The sequence below is a fragment of the Ammospiza caudacuta genome, chromosome 6 (genome assembly GCF_027887145.1).
Source record: "Ammospiza caudacuta isolate bAmmCau1 chromosome 6, bAmmCau1.pri, whole genome shotgun sequence".
In the NCBI taxonomy this organism is placed as follows: Eukaryota; Metazoa; Chordata; class Aves; order Passeriformes; family Passerellidae; genus Ammospiza; species Ammospiza caudacuta.
Genome location: NC_080598.1, coordinates 22,463,001 through 22,486,885, shown reverse-complemented (window position 1 = coordinate 22,486,885; position 23,885 = coordinate 22,463,001). Strand labels below are relative to the sequence as shown.

Here is a 23,885-nt window from a genome sequence, read left to right as displayed (position 1 = left end):
GTAATCAAAAATCTCTCCAGTCAAACTAATAGTTTGTGAAATTTATGACAGAAGAAGAAGCTAAAGAAGCAAACTCATTTATCAAAAACTCTCACGTCAGTTTAAAGTAAAGGCTGTCTTGCAAGTAGCTGTTTACTTGTTGAGTTGCTGCCATAATTAATTCCTACAAATCATTAGGAAAAAGCAATTGCACAAACCAGAATAAGACAAACTCCCATAATTCTATTGACAATTTATATTCTCATGAGGTCCTGTAAACACAGTTATTTCATAACATTTACATGCAATATGTGGTTCCATATTTATATGTAAGAAAGATACCAATCTAATTCTGTTAAAGATCAGGCCACTGCACTTGAGCCTCCAAGTTATATTTCAATATACACTGATGATGAAACACTTTCTACTTACATCTACATTCCATCCATGCAAAAAATAGCATTAATCAGCAACTATTCAGTGTGCAAAATTTGACCTTTCATACTGGGACCTCTCTGAGAATACTACACAATTAAGTTCTGTTTTTTTCAATTCTTAAAGGAGGCTTTTAAGAAAGACTGGAACAAATTTTTAGCAGGGCCTGTTGCAATTGGAGAAGGGGTGATAGTTTTAAACTGAAAGCGGGTAGATTCAAACTAGATATAAGGAAGATTTTTACAGCAAGGGTGGTTAAAGATAGTACAGGTTGCCCAGAGAGGCAGAAGATCCCTTAACTCTGGAAACATTCAAGGTCAGGGTGGGTGGGGCTCAGAAGGCATCCCTGGTCATTGTAGGAGAAGCTGGACTAGACAACCTTTAAAAGTTTCTTGCAACCCAAATTATTCTATTATTCCCTTTTATATTTCATGAAGTTTTATTGAGGTTTTTTTTACAGATGAGATTGACTCTCCTATGCAAACATGTGCCATTGGTACTATGTGTTTAAAGAAATGTGGTATGTTAACTTCAAAGTCTTTTAGCTTTACAGTACGAAACCTGGTTATTATAGAAGACTAAAATCATGAGTGTTTCACATTAATTAATAAATTAAATATTTTTAACTGTCCGTCTTCAGCTATTTACTCCTCTATACAGAAAAACAACCCTAAGTATATAATAGTTATCTATGTTGCCAAAACAGGAAGCAATCTTCACCGAGTTTAATTTAAGGCCAGTCGCATTGGATTCTCTATATTGGCTTTCAAGGTCTCCAGAAACTTTGAAGCCAGTTCATCATCCACCACCCGACCATCACTCGAGAGAGTCACTGTCATGAGCTGATGCTGCTCAAGTTTCTCATTCCCTTCTTCATCTTCCACAATCTTGAGCGCTGGTCTTGCTCGGCCCACAGCGAGGATGCAGGCCTGAGGAGGGTTTATGACTGCTGTGAAATCACTGATGCCAAACATGCCCAGATTGGAGATACTGAATAAAACAGAAAGGAGTTTCAGTAACATCAGAAATTACATATCACCTCCAGGAAATAATCTATATACAAGAACTGCTATAATTTAAATTTCCTCCAAGGCAAAACCCATTAAGTTAAAAATAGATCTGAACTGTTTTCAGTTGAGCACACCCAGACTCTCAAGGGTTTGGAATTTTTGCAATTAAAAATTATGCACCTTTTAAAAAGTCTCATTTCTTTACAGCAATGGATTCTTGCACTGCACACAATGAAGCCAGAAAGTAAGCCAGCAAAGCAATGTCTTTAAATATATTTTGCCTGTCTCTGTTCCAAGCCAAATGTCTTTTAGACTGAGCATCACAACTGCAGGTTACAATGGCTGCTGGTATCCACTAAGCAATAAAATTTGGGCATCTAGGTATCACAAGTATCACATGAAAACATTTCTGCCTGGGTCACCACCTGTCAAGTGGTACATTAGGAAAGGCTTGAATTCTTCTGTGACAAGTTGTCTATGGAGAAATCTGGCCCACCATCTCCTCCTTTCTGGTTACGGTTACAGCAAAGAGTGGAAAGAGGATTAAATGGTACAGTCCCACCATCAAATGGCACCACTGCCATGTTCACCACACACCGAGTCCTGAAGTGTCACATCCACCAGCTTTTTGAACACTTCCAGGGATGATGATTCAACCACTTCCCTGGACAACCTGTTACAATGCTTGACAATCCATTTCATGAAGAATTTTTTCCTAACATCCAATCTAAACTTCCCTTGGTGCAACTTGAGGCCATTTCCTCTCTTCCTGTTACTACCTGGGAGAAGAGGCCAACCCACACCTCACTACAACTACACTCCCTTTAGGCAGAAAGAGTGAAGAGTGGTATGGTCCCTCCTGATTTAACAATCCCAGTTCCTTCAGCTCTTCCTCACAAGATTTGTGCTCCAGACCCTTCACCAGCTCCACTGCCCTACTCTGGACACACTCCAGGACCTCAATGTCTTTCTTGTGGGGATGGAACCAAAACTGAACACAGGTCTCAAGGTGTGGCCTCACCAGTGCCAAGTACAGATGAAATGAACCTGTAGCAGGGTAATTGTTTCCCCCTGATACAAGACACTCAGTCTAGGTTTGACCCTCAGAACCATCACAAGGGGTTTCAATCTAAACAGAGCAAGATTTTAAAAGCAAGGCATTAAAAGACAGTGGAATAGCTGAGGATAAAACAGTTCTGAACCCATGGTGCATGTATTAAATGCTGCTAGAGTTTTACCTAAAGGATCCTCCCTGGTACTCTTCTGGTAACAATTTTCCATCTCTGGCCTTTTTTGCTAGAGCCTACAGAAAATGAAAGAAAACAGGCAGAGAAAAGAAAAACATTAGTGTGTTGTATTAGACTAATTCTTTTTATTTCAGTAAGACATTTTTAAGTACCACAGAGACATTAGGTAAGCAAAAGTCACTTGCTTTTGGATTTAGAGAAGCACCTCAGCAACACTCTTGTTCTATCTGCAATGATTTGGCAAAGAGACTAGGACACAAAACTTCATTTTCCCACCAATATTGGCTGTTCAATAAAAGCTGTTCTCTCACCTTCCAAATATTGTTCCAGTTTTTACAATGAAACCACCATTCTCTCTGGTGGTTTTAGATTATCTAGCAAAATACTGATGAGATAAATTAATAGTATTCCTAACATATTTGTTTAAAGAAACTGACATGTACCATTTCAGAACTTTCTACCAGACTAAATGAATGTATTTCTCCCAGCTAAACATTCAACCACCTTTAGAAGGGTGCCTTTAAGGTCACTCCTTCTGTGATCTCCATTTCATTTGTGAGACTTTACTTTAAAATTCAACAGAAGAAAGCTTCAAATACAGCCCAAGTTCATACTATGTTCCAAGATATGATCACAGAGCTGTACAAAATTCTAAAATTCATAATAAGCATGTAAAAGTTACAAAGATACACTAAGCTTTAGTTTAGGCTTTTTCTCATCTCTGAATAATTGGTGAAGACAATAGTCATGGGAACAGTGTTCACACAACAGGATCAATAGAAGCGTGATGCGTTTGTGCAATTGCATTATTTGAATGATGACAATCCAGTGCCAGGATGCACATGACCTGGAAAGAAGTCAACATTAACATGCAGCAGAAGGGGACAGATAAGCAATTACACAAAGACAGTGCCTGCCAAACTACAAGGGAGACTGACAGAGAAGCAGCTGCAGTTCCGGTGTGTGCACATCAGGTACGTGTTTATTTCAGTAATTCAGTGAGGAAGCTGAAAAGTAAAATTATGTTAGTGTGGACACCTATGTCACACACATTCCACTTGAAAGGCAAGGGGAATGCTCACTATCATGGCCCCATTGAAAGTAACACAAGCTGCATTTCCATCATGGGAACTGCAGGACATTGATCTGTGGTAAGAGAGGTTTGCAATACTGCACACTATTACAGGTATTGGGGATTATAATGAAAGCACAACACTGAACAATGCTTCTCTTCTTGTCATTCTATCACTAACCCCACAACAACCTCAGCTGACCTTCCTCCTCAACTGGATACTAGTGTAAGGAATTGCTTTCACAACACATTCAGCATAAAGTAAGCAATATGGACTGGAAAAAAAATCTTAAAGACACCCATTGATGAATGCTTTGTGGTATAACCCATCTTTTTCTGCCACAACTTTTTGGCTGTTCCCCTCCATCAACACAGACTATTATGGCTTCTAAAGTTTCACACAAAAGGCAAAAATTTATGAAGTGCAGTACTGTCTAGTTTGGGGACACTTTTATGTCCTAGGACTGCATTCCTCAGATGCTGTAGGTCTTTGATTAGCACTCGTTAAATGACAAAAAATGGCCTGTCTTGGGACATTTCATCATTCATTCTACTTTTGCCTGCCAAAAACCACTCCTTTATCTGGCAACAACTGCCACATATCACTCTGACTGGCACCTGGTCTATGCAAAATACTGCTCATTAGTCTGAGGAGTTTAATGTTACATCCTTAACTAAACTGCATATTGGAAAAAAATGCAGACAGAAATATGTTCCATAATATAACTGCAAAGAGTAGAAAACGCAGACACAAGAAATTTTCTGGGTAAGGGAAAAAACACAAAAAAACCAAAATCTCAAACCCCAAGACTGGAAATACTAATGAAACTAGCATTAAGTAGCATTCTCTTGAGGATTAAAGAATTTCAATTATATTAAATTGCAAAAGTCTGTACAGGTTTATTTTTCAAGCAGTCTAGCCACCATTCAAATAAATAACACAATATTATTGTTGATGAAAAATGCAGTTGCAAAATTAATAAGAATTTTGAAGTGTAAGTAATGCTGAAACCGCTTTAGTTCCACTGCCTTTGTTATTACTGATGTGTATCTGGGTCACGCTACATTTTCTGCTACAGAAAACCATACAGCTGCTCCATTCCTCAGCCTGCTGCACATTTCAGACCCACCTTTGCAGAGGCAGCAATTTCCTTTATTCCCTTGGTAGCAACATCTTTTATGATTGGCGTAATGAGCCCTCGGTCCGTTGCCACGGCAATGGAGATGTCAATGGACTGCAGCCGCCTGCAGGCTTCCCCATCCCACGTTACATTCACATCTGGCATTTGCTAAAACACAGACAGACAATAAAAAAAAGACAGCTGTTAGAAGAATAACAGTGCAATCAGTTATTAAGAAAAAGGAAATTCCTTTAAGACACATAGCTACCAACAGGCATCCACCAAGCGAATTAGCTTGCTGATTTTATTAATTTTTACTTCATCAAAAAGAAGGAAATGTATGCACCAGAAACTAAAAATGGCAGGACAGACAGAAGTTTGTTCGGTGTTGCTAGGAAAAAAACCTCACATTACTTCAAATGCAACGTAAATTTCCTCACTGATACCACCTTATGATGGCCAGCATGTAAACCCTCAAAGCAATGCAACTTCTCCCACAAAATAAATCACAGGATGCTGGATCTTAAAGCATGGAAATGGACATCCTACTATACCCACATGTTTTTCACTGATTTCTCAAGCATGATTCCCAACAAATAATTTATGTTGCAGGTACACTCACTGTTATTCAGATGTTCTCCTAAAATGCATCAGATTATTTTTGTGGGTGGACAAAGTTAAAATTGAGATGTTCACTGATAATTTCATTTAGCTTTTTGAGTTTAATGAAATGAAGAAGATATTCCAGAAAAATTACAGGAGGGACACAATATCAAAAGTGACTGTCTATCTAAAGTAACTGCACTCCTAGGAAGAAGTGGTATGACAGTACTCTGTGTTTCTATTCTTCAACACCAGCATGTACAGTGGGGAAAAAAAAGAAGGAAAGAGAGAAAAGAAGAAAAAAGTATGTAGTATTCTTCTTTGCAAGCTAAATAAACTTCTAGAAGTCCTAAGGTTTAGACAGTTTTAAGATGCTCTCAAGCAGGTGCTGTGCAACTCAAACTCTTTATATAAAAAAGGTATTCAAAAGAGACTGTAGGGACAGAATTTGTCACTTCATAAATGAAAGGACAGCTGCTATAGGAGGTGTTGCTACAAAGCCCAGCCACTTGAGGATATCAGCCTGGAAGTTTTACTTCCTTTCTGCACCCTTCTCCCTCCTTGCACCAGAAAGAAGAATGGCTCTACTGGGCAGTCACCTGGTGAGCCCACTGGCACATTCATAAAATCTTGCCTGTCAGATATCTAGACCAAGCTGAAACACAGAAGCCATAACTGAAGTTGTGATATCCTAAGTGAAGGAGAAATTTAGCACGTTCAAGAACCAATACAAGCAGTATCTTGAGGTGTGTCAAACTGTCAAACCAGCTGCAGTCAGCTCATTAGAGCTAGAACAACACATTTTTCATTGTTCAGAAATAAAGTAGTAACAAAATATTCCCTGAAGAGCACTCAGAAAAGAGTCAAAGAAACTGCCTTGAATTTAAACTTGAAGATGTATTCACACCACCCAGCTTCAGGGAGGAGAGGTACAGGTGGAAGTGGGTTTTCGTTTTTTAAAGCAGTTGCCCACATCTTTCCCTAAAATACTGACAGCAAGTAGATGAGATGTGAGCTTGATCATGAACTTGTTTCCTGATATACTGAGTTAAATCTGTTGGGTCTTGTTTAATGTATTATTTTAATAGTCAAACAAATGCTAGCATAGATTTCTAACAAAGCAAGAGGATAGAAGAATTTTATTGATTACTTCCATATCAACACAATATTATTATCAGCTCAAAAGCTAACAGCCCCCTCAGAAGACAAAACACAAAACCTCTTGCTCTCTGTCTCCTGTTCCTTTTACCTGCTCTCTGGTGCAGAGATAAGTTATCCAACACTCCCAGCAGTTTATGGTAAATTTTGGGTATCACTATTTCCTCACAAAAGGTTTCATTAGACCACTAAAAAAGCTTCTTGTTATGTACAAATCTAACAAAGCACAGCACACATATTTAGCCCCTCCTTTTGTTTTGGTATTAACTTGCAGAGGTTTTTTCTCAGTCTAAATAAGGCCTCAAATTTCTCTCAGGCACTTGCTTATGAAACTGTTTAGAACCCTCTCTATTTCCTGTCCAAATTATACATTGAGCTATACCTCTTCAAATTATACATTAATATTTAGTACATGTTCAGCTAGAAATCTGTTAAGTCTTTTCCAGTCCAGTGTTCTCTCAATTCCATACATCCATAGGAACAGGAACACTCCTCCAACTTAAACATAAATTCCTCTCAACCTTTAAACAGTTTGAATTATCCTCACAAATGAGAAAACCAGCTCTCACATCCTTTCCAATGTTTTTATATTATTGTGAGGTAATCCAGGCCATGAGAATTCCTAGCAATGAGCAGAGTGGTTGCCAGAAGAATTTTTATTTCCAAGCAGGTATCATTCAATGTGCCATCAGAATACACCTGAGGTAATAACAAGGTTTGTGTAAGACTTAGATAAAGACTTGCTTATAACTAAAAGAAATAAGATGTACCTAAGATTAATTTAATGATCTTGGCAATGGCTGTAGTTTGCTGACTAAACAACTACTATGATTTGCAGATGTTAACTGCAGTAAGTGGATCTCCACTAAGAAGTTCTCATTTTTATAGTTCACAGCGTATCCAGTGAAACCTGGAAACCTAAAAAAAACTGGCAATAAGTAATACAGAATTACCAGCTTTACTGTGATCCCACTCATATCTCCATATACTCACAAAATACTCTGCTTGTCTCCTTGGGAGTTTACTACTAAAATATATTCTTAAAGTCAATTATTTGCTTACCTTCAGAGTAACTGCTGTTGCCTTGATAATAAAATCATTTACAGATACTTTAATGTCATCTGCAAAGGGAAACAGAAATTTTTAAAAAGATAACAATCATTGTTTGTAAGATTTGCTTTATCAGCATTTGTGTGATGACAAGATTCTAGTGATTCAGCAGATTTATTTCTTAGAAGCATTAACAGAAAGTCACTTATCTTCAAAATCCAATAATAAAAGAGGGAAAACTTTTCCCCCCTTGGGACAAAAGGCATATCCATCAAGAAAAATCTCATGCAAAGACACTCAGGAGAGTTTCAGGAGACTAAAACTGGTAACTAAAATCAGGAGTGGCATCAGAAGCAGGGATAAGAGATACAAAGCAGATTAGGCCATAAAATTACCCTGAAATGCATGACATTTACACAATATTAAACTCATCATTCTCACAATACAAAAAAACTACATTACACTTCCATCACCATCACCACTCTCAGCAAAACTGATCAAGTAGCCAAACTGCCTAATTTTCAAATCTGGTTTATGGCATATAACATACACATCTTTAGAAATATTTTTGCAAGGGAAAATAATTTATAAATAATTATATCAAGTGAAATATTCTTAAGTCATCATAAATTTAGAGGAGTGAACCAAGTATTCACTTACCACATAACTGGCCTGCAACATTTGCCATGATTAGTAATCTATGTGTAGGAAGAGAGACAGCATTCCAACAGAACATAATGGAACTTTCAATTCTAGGCTGCACTGACAGAATTTCACATCAGACAGACCTGTACCTTCATCATCAAACATACACTGGTTTCTGTTTACATGCTACATTCCTAACCCTTGGCAAAAATGTCACTGTCTGGTAGTAGAGCAGGAATACAGTTAAATGATCCACATCTGGTAATATTTTACCCTGCATCACTGAAGTTTATAATAGTAGAAAACCCCACAATTTCCTTCAGAGGAAACAAAAATCTACCAGGACAAGCTCTGTAATTCAATTTCATGCAAAGACATATGGCTTTTCCACCTCTGCATTTAAAGGAAATACTCATTAAGAATCAACAACAGCAGGAGAGGTGTGAAAAATTTCAAGTGAGTCTTCCTAACTAAGATCCTTTTTTGGTTCATTCCTTATGAACTGCTGCTGCTTAAAGAAAATATCAACATCAGAAAATGTCTTTGACATTCATTTGTGAATAAGATACCATTTGGAAAAATAACAGGTAGAAAAATCACCTGGGTACTGTTGCATTAAAAATTAGTCACTCAAAACTCCAGTAGAAGGAAAAGCAGCTCCTGTACCATCATCTAGAAAACCTGAATATATCTGTCAAATTTAATTTTAGACCACACAAACAGATAAGCATGGGCTAGTCACTGTACAGAACAGTTGGCCTCAGTTTCTCAATCAGCAGAGCAATAAAAATGTAAATTAAAATATTTTGCTGCATTATTCTGAATGAGAGCTCACATGGCTTAGGAAAGCCACTATTTGAACCGATAAGCTTTCAAACCATGGCAGTAACCCTGAAGCTTTAGATCAACATTTGAAGTGTCTTAGACCTAAAATTATTTTACCCAAGTCAGAGACTTAGTACCAGTCTAGGAGGTGAATGTCTCCATCACCAAACAGAGCATCACTAGTGCTTATGCAGCCTGGTAATTGTGGAAAATAAGACTTCAGAGTGATGTGTGAGTTGGCAAAGTAACACCCCTGTCTCCCGGTATCCTGACAAGTTGTCCAATTCAACAACTGCCAGGAACTACAGCTTGAGTCCAACATACTGAAAAAAACCCTATTTGAATGCATAGTGGTCTACCTAGACAAAATCTCCACCTCCTGGGGAAGTTTATGTAAACAGGAAAAATTAAATTATAGCATAACCAAATTAGTATTACCACATGTTAAAGTGAATCAGACTACTAACCTTTGGCCAATTCTTTTCTTAATTTCAAAACAGCATCAATGGCACAGTCAGCAGCAGCATATGCATGAGGTATGGTGGTTTTAGATTCTGTTAATCTTTTAGCAATAACTCTTCGGATGTTGCTAGCTGGGATTTCCGTGAACGTGCCCTAAAGAAATCACATGATGCATTTTAAATACCAGGACAGCAATCAGTTCCCCTTTGCTGAAAGTACTCCAGCATTTATGCATTAGCATCAGTGACTTCTGCCCATGTCAACTATCCCCTAGGTATGCATCCCATGTGTATCCCCCAGGTAATGTATCCAAAAGGGATACATTCCAATTACTGAAATTAATATGACAAAGACCATTGAGTGTTCTAGTCTATTCCTATTAACTGGGATCAACACAACAGGTTTTACATAACAATTCCATTTTATTGTATAGAATTACCCTTGCTTAAAAAAATAATCCAAATATTGAGGCATTTATTTTCAGCCAGAGTACAAAGGCACTGTTCCATTTTCCAGACTTGGCATATTGCTCAGATTATGCTTTTCTCCATTTAAATTATAAAAAGAACACCTCCTCAGTAAGCTACTGCTTTTTTAATTCCCTGTGTAATTCCTTAAGACAGGCTTTATCGCATCTTTTCTGTTATTCTTCTCTCTCCTTCCAGATATATCCAATAATGTTTCAATCGCCAACTTCTTCCTAGAAGCAGGTCAACTTGCAAGAAATCTCTTAAAATATTAGTGACTACAGAAGGCAAGAAGATAAATGATTCTGTAAGACATTATTCTGTATACTTAATCTTTAACACATATCCCTTGAACATATAACGATTCATAGACTCCTTAGTACATATTCAATAGTACTCAACACACAATAAATTGCAATATGTATGTTCTGATGCAATCATAAAAACATTTTATTCTGTAATGGATCTAAGTCTGAACTTTTGAGCTGTTTGGCTCTTTGTAAAGTGCAAAAAAAGGGCAGCATTTTCTGAATATTATGAATTGTAGCTACATTGTAAACTTCAGACTAAAAAGATAAATCTAATTTAGTTCTAGAGCCACAAAATGTTTTTCATAAAAGCTTTTCAACTTCTACTGATGTCTATTGCAGCAAAGGCATTTATTCTTTAAAAAAATATTTTCTGGTATTTCCAACATTTCAATTTAACATAGAAACTTACTTAGGTTCTAGAGTTTGCAGAATTACTCTCCAAGGCAACCACCAAGAAGCCTTTTCCTTCCTCACTTCTTGACAACTCATTAATGGACACTTACATCTTGCAAGAAAGCAAACTAATTAAATACAGTAAAAATAAATCATCATTCTAGTTTCTCCAAGGCCTGCAACATAAATTTTTCCATCACTTTAATTTGCAAGCTTCACAAAATAGTATGCAGACCACCATTTCAAGGATTTCACAGTTTTAATTACATTGCCTTAGAATCACTGAGACATACTAAAAACTGCAAATCCCTGAGCTGGGCATATGGGTGGCCTTAGTTTCCTTCCTCTCTCTAGATCTAGAAGTCTCAGAGCTACTGAAGCAGCTTTTGCACTGTTCAGCTGTAGCAATACTGAAATGTTAGCAGAAGTGTTACCAGTGCAGGAGGTTGTCCTGGTTTGGAAACTGGTGGAATTGCTGGCCTTGGATAAGAAGTCACGGCTGGTGCTTGCGAAGGAGAAGGCACTGCAGCAGGAGCTGGAGAAACCACAGGTTTCAGTTCACTGGGTTTACCTTTCTGCTTCTCTTGCAGAAGTTTGAGAGCATCCCTGGGGATTAAACACAGTGAAACACTGACAACAAAGAAGCTATTTAACAATTACCTGAGTACTACTATTCCATCACTTATTCTATTTAATTAGCCACTTCCATACATTTAAATTTCTGCTGCCAAACCAAACATTAAGAAGGTAATTATTATTAGAAGATATTAATTTTGTGCTGCCTTTGTGGTATCTTTTTAGTAAATTCTCATTAACTTCTCTGAATAAAAGGGCCTGAATATGCAGTAACAGAAAACATTTGTCTTAGAGAAGCATAACAATCATCATCACTAACTGTAAGCATGCAAAGTGATTTTTGAAATGCACTGAAAATTCTTCTAAATGAAACAATACATTTATTCAGGCTACAAAGTCTAAAGTAAAAGCTATTTCTTCTTATATTTGTAATAATCTGAATTTAATGTAATTACTTAGTGCTAAGAGGGAACTGAGTAATACATTTATCACTCATTTCTGTGCACCTTTCTGACAAATTTGCAGAGCGAGGCACAGATGTTATACAGGCCCATACTTCCTAACACCACACTGGAGATACAACCCAAAGTGTTATGCAAGGATTCTTTACTGATACAGCCACCAAGACAAAATTTTCCTGTTGTGGGCACATTATGACAGAGAGGAGAGACTCCCATCTCCAATCCATGACACTGTGTCTGCTCCAGGTGCACTGCACTCATAAAGCAACAAGCTAAAGACCAGCACCTACAAGGCTGGACAGCAATAACTGCATTTCCACCACCCCTGCCAATGGCAAGGCAAGTCAATTGTAGATCTCCACTCTTTATTCTCCAGATCTGCTAACAAATGCCTGCATAAGATACCCCAGACAAATCTCTATGATTTCACCAAGACACAGCACGTACACAAAAGTTCATTTCCACAAATTGGCAGAAGAAATTAAAATAAATTAAAAATCAGACTCCTTACAACACTTCCAAGGTTTTGAAACATAAGCCATAAATACTAAACAGAGCTACCTAATTTCAGTACTGCTTGAGAGACTATTCTTGAGTGACAGCCAAGAGTTTGTTATTAAATCTTTATAGAAAGAACAAAATCTCAGAACATTATGCATTCTCCATTCCTCCTAAAAAGTAGTACTCCAGAAACAAGAATTAAAAATTGAAAACCTCTGCAGAATGCCTCTTACCATTGCTGACTTGCTTCAATTTATTTTTACCTTCAATACATACTTCAACAAACAATATTGAAAACAAAAAAAGCAAATGAGCTCAAGATAAATTTTTTCCTAATTAAAAGTAGTTACTTGTTTTCCCAAATTAATATGCTCACCAAGATTTGTTTTAAAATTAAGTTTATATTATTTGACACAACTACTGTATCAGGGAAAAATATCAGATTGGATAGAACGAAAATCATTCTATCAGCATGACAATTTGAGCCATAAAAAGTAACTGCATGACATAATGCAAGCTTTTTGGTTAACATTTAGAAGCTACCAAAAATTTGTTAAGGGCTTGCACTTGGCAGTCATTGGAGAGACCATCTGGTTTTGGTGGTTTTTAGTGTGTTAATTGGAAAACATATTGCCAAAATTAAGCTTATTTTTAGATTAAAAGATTTGCTCAATACTTTCTGAAACTAACTTGTACAAAAGGCACATATATAAAAATCAAAGTTCACATCTATTTGTTATACATAGATATGAATAGAGATCCTCCATCAATTTCAAATTATTTAAGTGGTTAAGAAAAACAGGTACAGCAGTGTTATGACTGTCATGGTTGCAACACTGCATATAAGCAGAATATAAGCAGAGTTAGAAGAGGCATCTAAGCATATAAAATTAAACAGCTTTAAGTTAAAGTCAGGTAAGTAGATATTTTACTACAACTGGAAAAGGAAGGGTTGGTCACATCTTTCCAACAACTCTATAAACTTCTATCAACATGGGTCAGTAACAGAGGAAGAGAAGAAAGGCAACATCAAAGAGCAGCCTACTTTGCAGAAAAGATGAAAGTTTAGTAAACATTTATTAAACCAAAATATGCTTACCAAACTGTTATTATTAGAAATATGCAGATTCTGGCAACTTTGTTAGACTTCAGTTTACCACTACTACAGAAGCATGTAGTCTTTTTACTTCATGTTACCCAAAACCCAAAGAATGGTGAAAGCAAACTGAGTATTTTGTGTTCAAATACTTTTCTTGATACAAGCTAGGTTACAGACACCTAAGAATCACTGAGGATCCAACAGTGCAACAAGAGATGCCTGGATTGACACAAGCTTCCTGTGGTGGCAGTTACTGTTACTAAATTGCACCCAACCCCTTTCCTATCTTTCATATTCCCTTTCCACCTGTTTATGCCTGTTTACTCATTCATAGATTCCCTGCAAGAAGGCAAATGGGTAGCAGAGATTCAGAGCACATCAGATACCTCCAGGTATCACATTTACTGCACTATCATTGTAGAAGGAACTCATTCCTCCCATATAGCAGGTAACAAATTGCACACAGCAGAGATCCCAGGGTCAGTTCATACTCCATACATACACATGGATTTAATCTCCAGAAAAAACAGCACTCCATGGGTGTGCTGTGCGTTCTCTGCAAGCTGAAAATGCCACTCTGACTTAACAGCTGGGAGCAACAGGGCCTCAGAAAAGCACAGTTCTCAATAACCAGCCTCTTCATGGCTACATTTATAAATCTCTAGACCACTATGAAATAGAATGGGAAAGGGCAGTGGTAGCTGAAACAATCCATTTTAATACAGCCCTCCCAAACAGTGTCTGAGCTGATGAGTAGAAACATGGTATAATCTTTGAGAGAATATCTGAGTTACTTTGTACTGGCACACCAATTTTCTAGGACATTTCTAGGACATTTTTGAAGAAAATTGTATTAAGTGATATATGAGGATATTACTTAGAAATAACAAATAAAAAACCTCTGGCATTCCTAAAAAAAAAGAAATCACACACAAAACCAACAACAAAACAGGCAGGAAAAAAACAACAGTAATTCAACCTTGAACAGACACATAAGAGAAATATAAATAAAAGTATCCAGATCAATAAAATAAAGTATTGGCCTACTAAGTGAGAGGGTCATGACAGAGAACACCAGTAGAGTGGAAGTTCCAACTGCTGTTGCAAGTTTTACAGTGAACTAAATTTAAAGACAGAAAGTTGGGGGAAAGAATCTTGCTTGCTTATGTAACTTGCTATCTTTCTTTCTTGTAGTCTGGTGAGTGCAGCAAAGGAAATATTTTCCTGAATATCTACAGCAGCTCTCTATAAAAATCCGCATATTTCATTGCAAACTGAATATAATAACAGTCTGTAGGCATCTGAAAAATTAACCCCATTTCAAAAGAATGGTTAAAAAACCCCAGACATTGTTCATCTTAAACTGACATTTCATAGTCAAATCTTTTGTATGAAAAAAACAGTTTTAAAAAGAAATTATTTTGCTAGACAATTCTCATAACTACAGAAAAATCTTTGCTAGATCTCCATGACAACTAGGAAGTGTTAATTGGTTAGCTCAAAGTCCTAGAGGGTTTCCACCTGCCATAGCCTCATTACACACCATAAATTACCATTACACTTACATAACTAAGAAAGAACTCTCTCTGATGATTTGCTGTTACATAGCAGATTCTACCTATTCAATTCCTTATTATATCTCAATTCAGCCAAAGGTCATAAGGAAAAAAAAAGTTTTGAAAAACTGTCAGCCACTTTTCTGGCTCCAGTTCCAAGTTACACTGACCTGGTCCTGGTTGTCTCTGAATGGAACTAAAATAACAGTAGCCAGCAAAGTCTGTTGTAAGTGAATGATGGTATTTGTCAAAAGAAATAATTTTCCTGAGAACAAAAATATTTATTTCTGCCAAAATCCTCACTTCCAATAACATACATAGTCATGTGAAGAGAATGCATCATTTCAAGGCTAAATGCACCAAATCTACCACATGTTTTTGTACTCAATTTTCTCAAAGGCTTGAGTGCCAATCATTATATTGCAATACTCAAAAAGGTATAAAAAAGTACTAGTTCATAACAAACCACACCTTGGTAAACAAACATGTTTTAAAACATAGTGAGGAAAGCAAAATGGGAGAAAAACAGAATTCTGGAATTTCTTATCATTACACTTCATTGCTTTCCCCAGCCTAATAAAAATAGGAAAAAAAATTAAAATTCTGACAGATTTCAGAACAGAACTACAGGAAAAAAAAAAAAAAAAGATCTAGATCTGAACTCCCTCAAGAAAAGGAGTTGAAAAAAATACTAGAAAACTGGCTTTTATTTGGGCTCTGTGTGCATCTTGGGAAGTAAAATTCTTGAGCTCCACAGTGGTAGCTAATAGTGCTGCTTAGGAGGCAATAGGCACCATTAGGCTGAGCTGCAGGAAATGTGACAGCAGTACCACACAGCTAAGATGGAACTTAAAAAATACAAATATGTGTTTTGGGTTTTTTTCTAATTAAGGCCTTCTTCAAATACTGCCAAATCCATTCTCCCTATCTTTTCAACAGATTTTTCAAGTTTAACTATACCTGTCCACAGCAAAAAATGGAACAAAGACATGGCTTTTTTAATAAGCAAACTTTCATCTTATGGAGGTTACTCTAATATCAAAAGTTGTAGGTTTACCAAATTCTCTACATACTCTTTAGTGAAGATTCCTCGAGGCCCAGTAGGTGTAACATTGCTTGGATCTAGTCCGTGTGTCTCCAGAATGTTGCGAGCTGCGGGACTCAAGCGAATCCTGAAGAAATGAGGGGGGAAACTTAAATTATTTAAATAGCAAGATTAGCTTATTTCCTTTATGTACATCAAGAGAAACTACATTTCTCTCTGGTCAACTACAAAGCACAGCACACTGGTACAGAGTAGTCAGTGCATCTTAATATGATTTGCTTTCTGAAATGAGGAGAAAAGCCAACATCTAGAGAAAATGTTTTAGAATTCTTAAATACAAAACAACAACACACTCGTAAAAGAATAAATACTTGGTTTCAAGTCTTTCCACAAAAATCCCCTATTCATTATTTCCCAAAGGAGACTATATTTGCACCTCATTGAATTTTAAGAATAGTCCATTAAGCCCTTGCCAAAAAAACCCCATGTCATAAGTGATCATTTGGTTCCAAACATGCTGATACATCTCTAAGAGTTGCAGTGAAACAGCACTTCTGTTCTTTGGTACTAAAATGAAAGACATAATCCTTCCAAGGATCCTTTTGTGGATTATCCATCTGCTGCAGGTAATACCTGGGCAATGACCTCAGCTGCCATCCACCTGCATGAGAAAAGCCTAGATGTTGGCAGCATTTAGAACACAGCAAACCAGCAGACAGAAAAGATAATGAGGTTTGGGAGAGAAAAAAAATAAGCACAAATAAGGAGTGATACCTCCAAACAGGATATATCCTGGGACACAAAGTGATTATAGATTATTGCTACCTGACTAACACCCTGGAACTGACCCCTCCTCCAAGGTGTTTGCAATGCTTAGAATACCAACAGATCCAAACCAAACTAACAAAGAGCACATAAACTGACTGGTTTAAGTTTTTTGCACTCCACTGTTATGAAAATATTAGAATAATATTTTTCCAATATCAAAAATGCAAGAGCTTGTAAAGACTTTGGAGTGTGCCATTTCTTTATTTTTTTCTCCTCAAATAAATAGAAAACAAGTCACAGGTACACCTGGCATCTGATGCATAAGCATTATTGTCCATCCTGTATTAGCACAACTTCTTTCCAAACTGTAAGCTTAGTAGCCTTCATAATTTAACTGCAGGACAAGAATATAAGTACATTTAATTCTATTATCATTATGCTGTTTGAATTGACTTACTGGGCTTATGAGCAAAGAAATAGTCTAGGCCTGCAAGGTTTATCTTCTCACTCATACTGAAACACTCTCAAAATAACAGCTACTAGGTAAAAAGGGACAAAAAGTATTTCTTGGTTCAGTTCTTCTGATCTAATGAAGAGTTCCATGTCACAACAAACATAGAAACTTACTGCAATTTCCCAGGTTGATGCTGCAGTTTAGGAGGGGCTGAAACTGAAGGAGCTGCAGGAGCTGAGGCAGGTGCAGGTGCTGGTGGAGCCACAGAAGGTGGACTTCCAGCATCAGCTGGTATTTCAACTTGCTTCCAGTCCTGGCCTTCCTCTACCAGCAGACCAATTAGTGAGCCCAAGCGAACATTTTTGCTTCCTTCTTCCACCTAAATTAAGAACATTAAGTTACATATTACACTGTCTGCTCTGATATGACTAAAACCATTAGACTTCAAAGTTTCAGGCATATTAACAACAATTCATCAGTAAGATATATCCTATTTTATTGCTACTTATAATAAGATATTTCAAGACTGAAATTAATTATAATTGCTGTTATAAGGAGAAGAACATTAAAGTATGCCCCAAACCTCATACACCTAAAGTTAGCACTCAGAAATCAAAGTAACTTTTTATACACACAGCCTTTGCAGCTCAGAACTAGAATAGAAAAAGAAAAATTGTTACAATTTTGCTTAACTTTTCATCTCCTGGATTTTTGAGTCACTGCTACATTTTTGTTACTCACAATAAGAAAACCTCTGCATAAACCTCAATGAACCCTAGAATCTCAGATGTAGAAAGAGCTGAAATAAATAGAAGGACTCTAGGGTACTGGGATGAGAGGCTGGACACAAGCTAACAGTGTGGATTAGCAGCCCAGAAAGGCAAATGCAGGACTTTGGCCAGCAGGTTGAGGGAGATGATTCTGCCCCTCTACTCCATTTTTGTGAGGGCCCACCTGGAGTGCTGTGTCCAGGTCTGGGGTCCTCAACAACCCATGGACCTGTTCAGAGTGGGTCCAGAGGAGGGCCACAAAGATAACCAGAAGGCTGAAGCACCTCTCCTACAAAGACAGGCTGAGGGAGATGGGCTTGCTGAGCCTGGAGAAGAGAAGGCTTTGGAGAGACATTCCAGCAACCTTCCAGTGCTTTAGAGGGTCTTATAAAAGGGAGAGAGAGGGTTTTTTTATACAGGCAGGACAAGGGGCAATGGTTTTACAATCAGAGAGGTTTAGATTAGAAAGAAATGCTTCCCTCAAAGGTGGAAAAGCAGGTTGCCTGTGAGGGTGGTGGATGCCCTATTCCTGGAAGCGTTCAGAGCCAGGTTGGATGGGGCCCTGCACAACCTGATCTAGTGAATGGCATCCCTGGCACAAGATGATTTTTAAGGACTCTTACAAGCTAAAACATTCAACGATTCTATGTAGCCAAGAAGAGTCAAAAAAATCCTAGCTTTGCTACCAAACCAACAAAGCACAGGTGACCATGACAGGGAGAAAAAATTGGAGATAAAGTGAACAGAGAAGTTCACTTGGGGCTTCTGCCCCAAGTGCCCCAAAATTCCCTTGGGGCTTCTGCCACTGCACCATAGTGCCTTAGTCACTAACAAATACACACTGAAGTAAATGTTTATTTCCTCCACTGGAAGAAAAAGAGACTGAACTTGCACTGACTCATTCTGCAGTGGAATTTTTATACAAAGTATTTTCCATACCAATTCTTATTTAGGTCATGAATAAGAAAATGGTAACAGATACTAATGTTAGGGAAACTTCCCTGTCTGACCATCCAGGAGCCATTCTGGCAGTCAGTCTCACCACATGAGGAGGGACCAAAGCCCCTTCAAAGTGGGTGGCTCCAGTAACCCCATGGGTGCCTGACCTGGCTCCCTGCAAACCCTGCTCCCACATATAAACAGGTCTTCCTCACCAGATTGACCTGGGTTTTCCACAGCAGAATCTCAGACACCTGGATCCCTAAAGCAATTTCAATTGTGGCCCAGTATCACAACACCAGCTCAAGCTGGTGCCTCTGGGGAGGGACCACAAAAAAAGGAATTCCCATGCTTTCATACCTTCAGTCTGGGGTCTTCCTACTGAGTCCTTGGCTCCTGCTGTGTCCCAGTGTCCAGTCCCCTGGCTGGTGCCACAGGTCCCTGTGCCCTTTGCTGTGCAAAGGATCAGCACCCAGTAAAAGCCCCTTTTCTGGTGTCCCCACCACATTCCCCACCCAGGGAAAAACCTGCAGCTGCACACCCAGTACCTGCTCGAAGTCTATTCCTCAACAATTAATTACAGTTCTTAAACAATCATTCATCATCTGTTATGTTCCAAATTGAACCATATTTTAGGAAAAAAAAATCAGTGTTAATTTAAGAAGCAACTCAACTGAATAGTCATCATTCTGAAATTAGCCTTCTAATATTTCATTCAGTTATTTAATCTTTTACTGCATTTTACACTGAATCAGATGTGATCATTAGAAGACCTATTCAGACAGAGAAGAACTATATATGCATGAGTTTCTATTTTACTGTTAGCCTGTTCTTCCTAAACCATACACAGATTATACAATCAAGAAAAACCAAGAAGGGTTACAGAAGTTGAATTAATTTAACCTAATGAACCTCCTATCTTTAAGTGCAAAACCCAAAGCATTAAGCAGACAGTGTGCTCATCTGACCCAAGTTTGCCACACTGAACTCTGTCAGGATGGTTCAGAATTGTAGCAGGCATCAAAGGCACACACTTTTGCCTCATTTCTTTAGGAAGTGAGTGAAATCCAGCCAGATGATAGCTCAGAGGCACAAAACATTTTTAAATTCCCATTAATTACATCACGTGTGAAACTTCTGAGTGGCCCTTGGAAGCACAATCTTTTCAATAAGTAATCATCACCCCGTCCACAAACCTGGCACAGCTCATTTTATAAGCCTTAAACAAACATCTACTGAACACCTAATACAGAGCAGAAATATCCACAGATAGTGCAGAAAGACAACCAAGGATCACACACTGGAGAAAAAAAAAAGTCTGAAAATTTCTGACCTTACTGCTCTCTAGTTATTTTAGTTTCTGAAACATCAGGTTTTCTCTGTACTTTTTAGGAGACTGGAATAAGAGCCTGTCTATCCTGTACTCTAACTCTTAGGCCCACCATTTCTAGATTCCAGGGATTAAAAGAATCCATTAAAAACTGGTTTTGCATAATGATCTGTTCATGTTACTCCAACAAAGCTGCCTCTCTTCCCTTATTCTGAAAGATGTTATAGTTATTTCTACCTCCTGGCATCGCCTTCTCAGGTTCAGCTCTTGGCATTGGATTGTTACTGGATCATACAGATATAACTAAGGCTGAATGTCACTGCTCCATGACACTGATATCATCTAGCTGCTGCAGAGTCTGGCTTTGATCTATCAAAAATGTGCCACAAGAGCACTGCACAGAGAAATTTTGAAATTTGCAATGCATTTGAAATACAAGACAGGAAACAAAAAACCCCCACAGCTTCTGAAATACTAATGTTACTTGTAGCCATCATGGATTACTATCAAAGAAACTAAGCAAACTTCAATTTAATCTCTCTAGGACTAAGTCTTTAATACTTTTGACAGAGAGAATCCCTGTATCTTCCCCTCACACTATCTAACAAAGCAGTGACTGCAAATGCAGAGGCAAACTGATTTTCAGAAACATTCAAAACTGAAGGAGAGAGATTTAAAAATAGCGAAAGCATTGCCCAGCAATTATTTAAATAACTACATGGAGACTAAACACAGATTAAAAAATATGTCTGATGTGAGACTTCATCCTGGCATGGCAAAACAGATCCTCTGAAACCTAGTAAATGCGTTCTTCCACAGTTGAACGCAAATTTAGCAACACAATTAAAAGAAGGAAAAGTATTTTAAAAACTTTTGTTTTAAATACAGTAGTGCTTAAATACAAGTTATCCTGCAGAATTCAAGACTAATGAGTTTTTGTAAGCCCTGATAGACTTCATTTCCAGCTGAGTTCTATCTTACATCCCCTCTCCTCCCTCTATCTCAGCCCCCTATCTATCTCAAGACTTTCACTTTTGCAAAGGATGTTGCCTTTGCTTATACAAAAATAGGAAGATACCAAACAGAACATCACTTTTCAAATGCTGCCACAGAGGAAACTACTCTCCCTTTTCTGTTTTTGCAAAGGATAACTGTGCAAATACATGCTGATGTAAGAAAATGCAGCTGTAGCAGAGATTGGAAGTCAAATATACCAATCCAAAAAGCTCTTGTAATAGCAGCCCAAACACGTCTGACTGAGCATAGGGTAGAATTTTCTCATGGTTCCAGGAACCAGTTTGTACCTGTTCCCATTCTGCTGTTTCCTAAGTAGCTGGACTGCAATTAATACCAGCATGCCTAATTTGTACAATTATGTGATCCACACCTCATGGGTAGATGTGCCCTAAATGAGACCTCCCTAACTAGATGACATAATATTTACTGAAATACTCATCTCTCATTTTTATTCATTTTTTCCCAAATTCTTGCAATTCACCATGTTGTTTAATTATTGTGGAGGGAGAGAAGAAACAGCTGCAAGACACCACCAGCTGAGACTGCTTCAGAAAATTTCCTACTCATCCCAGTTCTTGCTCTTTCTATTAAGCTTAATCAAACTAATTTTGATAGAGGAAATTATTAACTCCAAGAACTGTTCTCTGGGTCAGCCCATGTTGTATAACATGCCACCTTGAATGACTAGCACAAGACAACCTAGCAGAGAGATGACACATCCTGGGTAAAGCACCACCCAAAATTCCAGATTCCTACTGATTGTTAATTGTTTTCCTATAACTCAGAGTAAGAGGTGTCATAAACTACAACATTTTGTGGACATAATTCACCAGGTGTAAAACATGCAAAATAACAGCTTAAGTGAAAATCCATTAAATATATACAGAATCATGTACCAATAGTCTGGTACACACATGGCACAAATGGGGCAATTATTTCTCCCCAGGAATACAAGCAAGTGCATATTTCTGAAGGCTGAGCAGAAATTCAGCTATCTAAACTAGTTTTTGAGGCAATATGCTAAACAACAGTCTGAAGTTATAACACCCTACTGAGAAATGCAGGATTCCTACCAGTATTTTAGCCAATATGCCATCATCACTTGATTCCATGGTAACCACTGCTTTGTCCGTTTCAATTTCACACAATGCATCTCCAACATTCACTGTGTCACCTGCAAAATACAACAGAACTTAAGAATACTTACCCTAAACTTCCTTTCAGATTTGTTTAACCATGGAAGATAGATATTCACCATAGAATACAGTTATTTTGTATTCCTTAATAAGTTTTATAGCTAGTTGATCCCCCATCAAAACCTATCATATTGTATCTCTCCTTTCCAAATAAAATCACCAAGATTCAAGAATCACAAGCTGCTGTGACAGAACACTGACATGTTCCCAGTACTGATGTTTTCAGCAGACTTTCCAAGGGGAAGTACAATCTTTTCAATAAGTAATCATCACCCCAAAATTTATTTTCAGAACCCCATACTCAGTAGCACTGCCATGAATAAAATACTGAGCCTTCCATATTCACTGCTAGACACCAGTCAGAGCACGCTATCTAAAACGGCTTAGGACAATGGTATCATAGTTCAGTAACGGGTGTCTACACTATTAAAAAAATTCAAATAAACCTCAGGAATTTTATGTCTTTGGGAAAGCACAGCTGGAAGCTTGCTTAATCTCCTATACAGTTCAGAAAGGTCTTTTCAAGCATTCATTCATACTTACTAAGTGAAATAAAAATATGCACAAGTGCTAGAAATTGCTTTTGCTACATTACACAAATCCAAGATTAATTCTGAAGCATACTTTTCCTCTGCTTTTGAAGAATATCTGTATCTGCTAGCAGATGATAAAGATATTATGTGTCTGGATTATTTCAACAAATCAATACTGACTAGATGTCCAACACTAAAACTGATATTACATTAAAAACTGTTAGGTAGTTGTATGTTTTGCCTTCCAACAAAAACCAGCTTTTTTTCCTTATAGAGACATACAAGACTAAAGCACGCCTACAATTCCACATAAGGTAAAATTCTAGTATTTCCCCATTACCAGAAACACTACAACAGCATTACCTGTCTAAGCATTTAGCTGAACTACAGATATCACTCCATTGTGCTTAAGGAGCAGAATTAAAACCTAGTGCAGGTTACCACCTACATTTAGGTAAGAAACAACACTATTAAAAAAAAAATCTCCTGTTTCAGGACTGCATGAATTAGAAAAGGAAAATAAGGTGCTGAATAAAAACATCAAAAGCTCAGTTACCTACAAAGTTTTTAAGTCATAAACGTTCCTATTACAGAAATTGGTAGAGAAATATACTTCATCTTTTTAATGTAATACTCTAACAGCCACATTCCACTTTGCAATAACTAGAGCATGAACAGTTTATAAGAGGAAATCAAAACTCTAGGCTCTATACGAGTGTTTTAATTTCACTGGATCATTAATTCAAGTAGGCCATATATCAGATCATTAGGCAAGTACTTCTCAGTTGTTAAATCAAATTGTTGGGCAAATTCTCTAATTTACAGAGCTAAGATTGGCAAGCAGAAAGGAAGTTAACTCTGT

The 23,885-nt window shown here is 37.5% G+C and overlaps 1 protein-coding gene across 1 annotated transcript in view; it reads right to left on the bottom strand.

Moving 5' to 3' along the window:
• Positions 1-217: 217 nt before the first annotated feature.
• The window catches only part of PDHX (pyruvate dehydrogenase complex component X), a 33,372-nt gene continuing 9,704 nt past the window's right edge, over positions 218-23,885 (bottom strand). The window contains exons 3-11 of the mRNA XM_058806787.1: positions 22,368-22,468; positions 17,412-17,617; positions 16,045-16,143; positions 11,213-11,384; positions 9,613-9,760; positions 7,688-7,746; positions 4,874-5,032; positions 2,663-2,727; positions 218-1,404 (exon numbers count right to left, since the gene is read on the bottom strand). Coding sequence (XP_058662770.1) covers positions 1,140-1,404; positions 2,663-2,727; positions 4,874-5,032; positions 7,688-7,746; positions 9,613-9,760; positions 11,213-11,384; positions 16,045-16,143; positions 17,412-17,617; positions 22,368-22,468 — 1,274 coding nt within the window. The 3' untranslated portion in view covers positions 218-1,139. The remainder of the gene's footprint in view (positions 1,405-2,662; positions 2,728-4,873; positions 5,033-7,687; positions 7,747-9,612; positions 9,761-11,212; positions 11,385-16,044; positions 16,144-17,411; positions 17,618-22,367; positions 22,469-23,885) is intronic.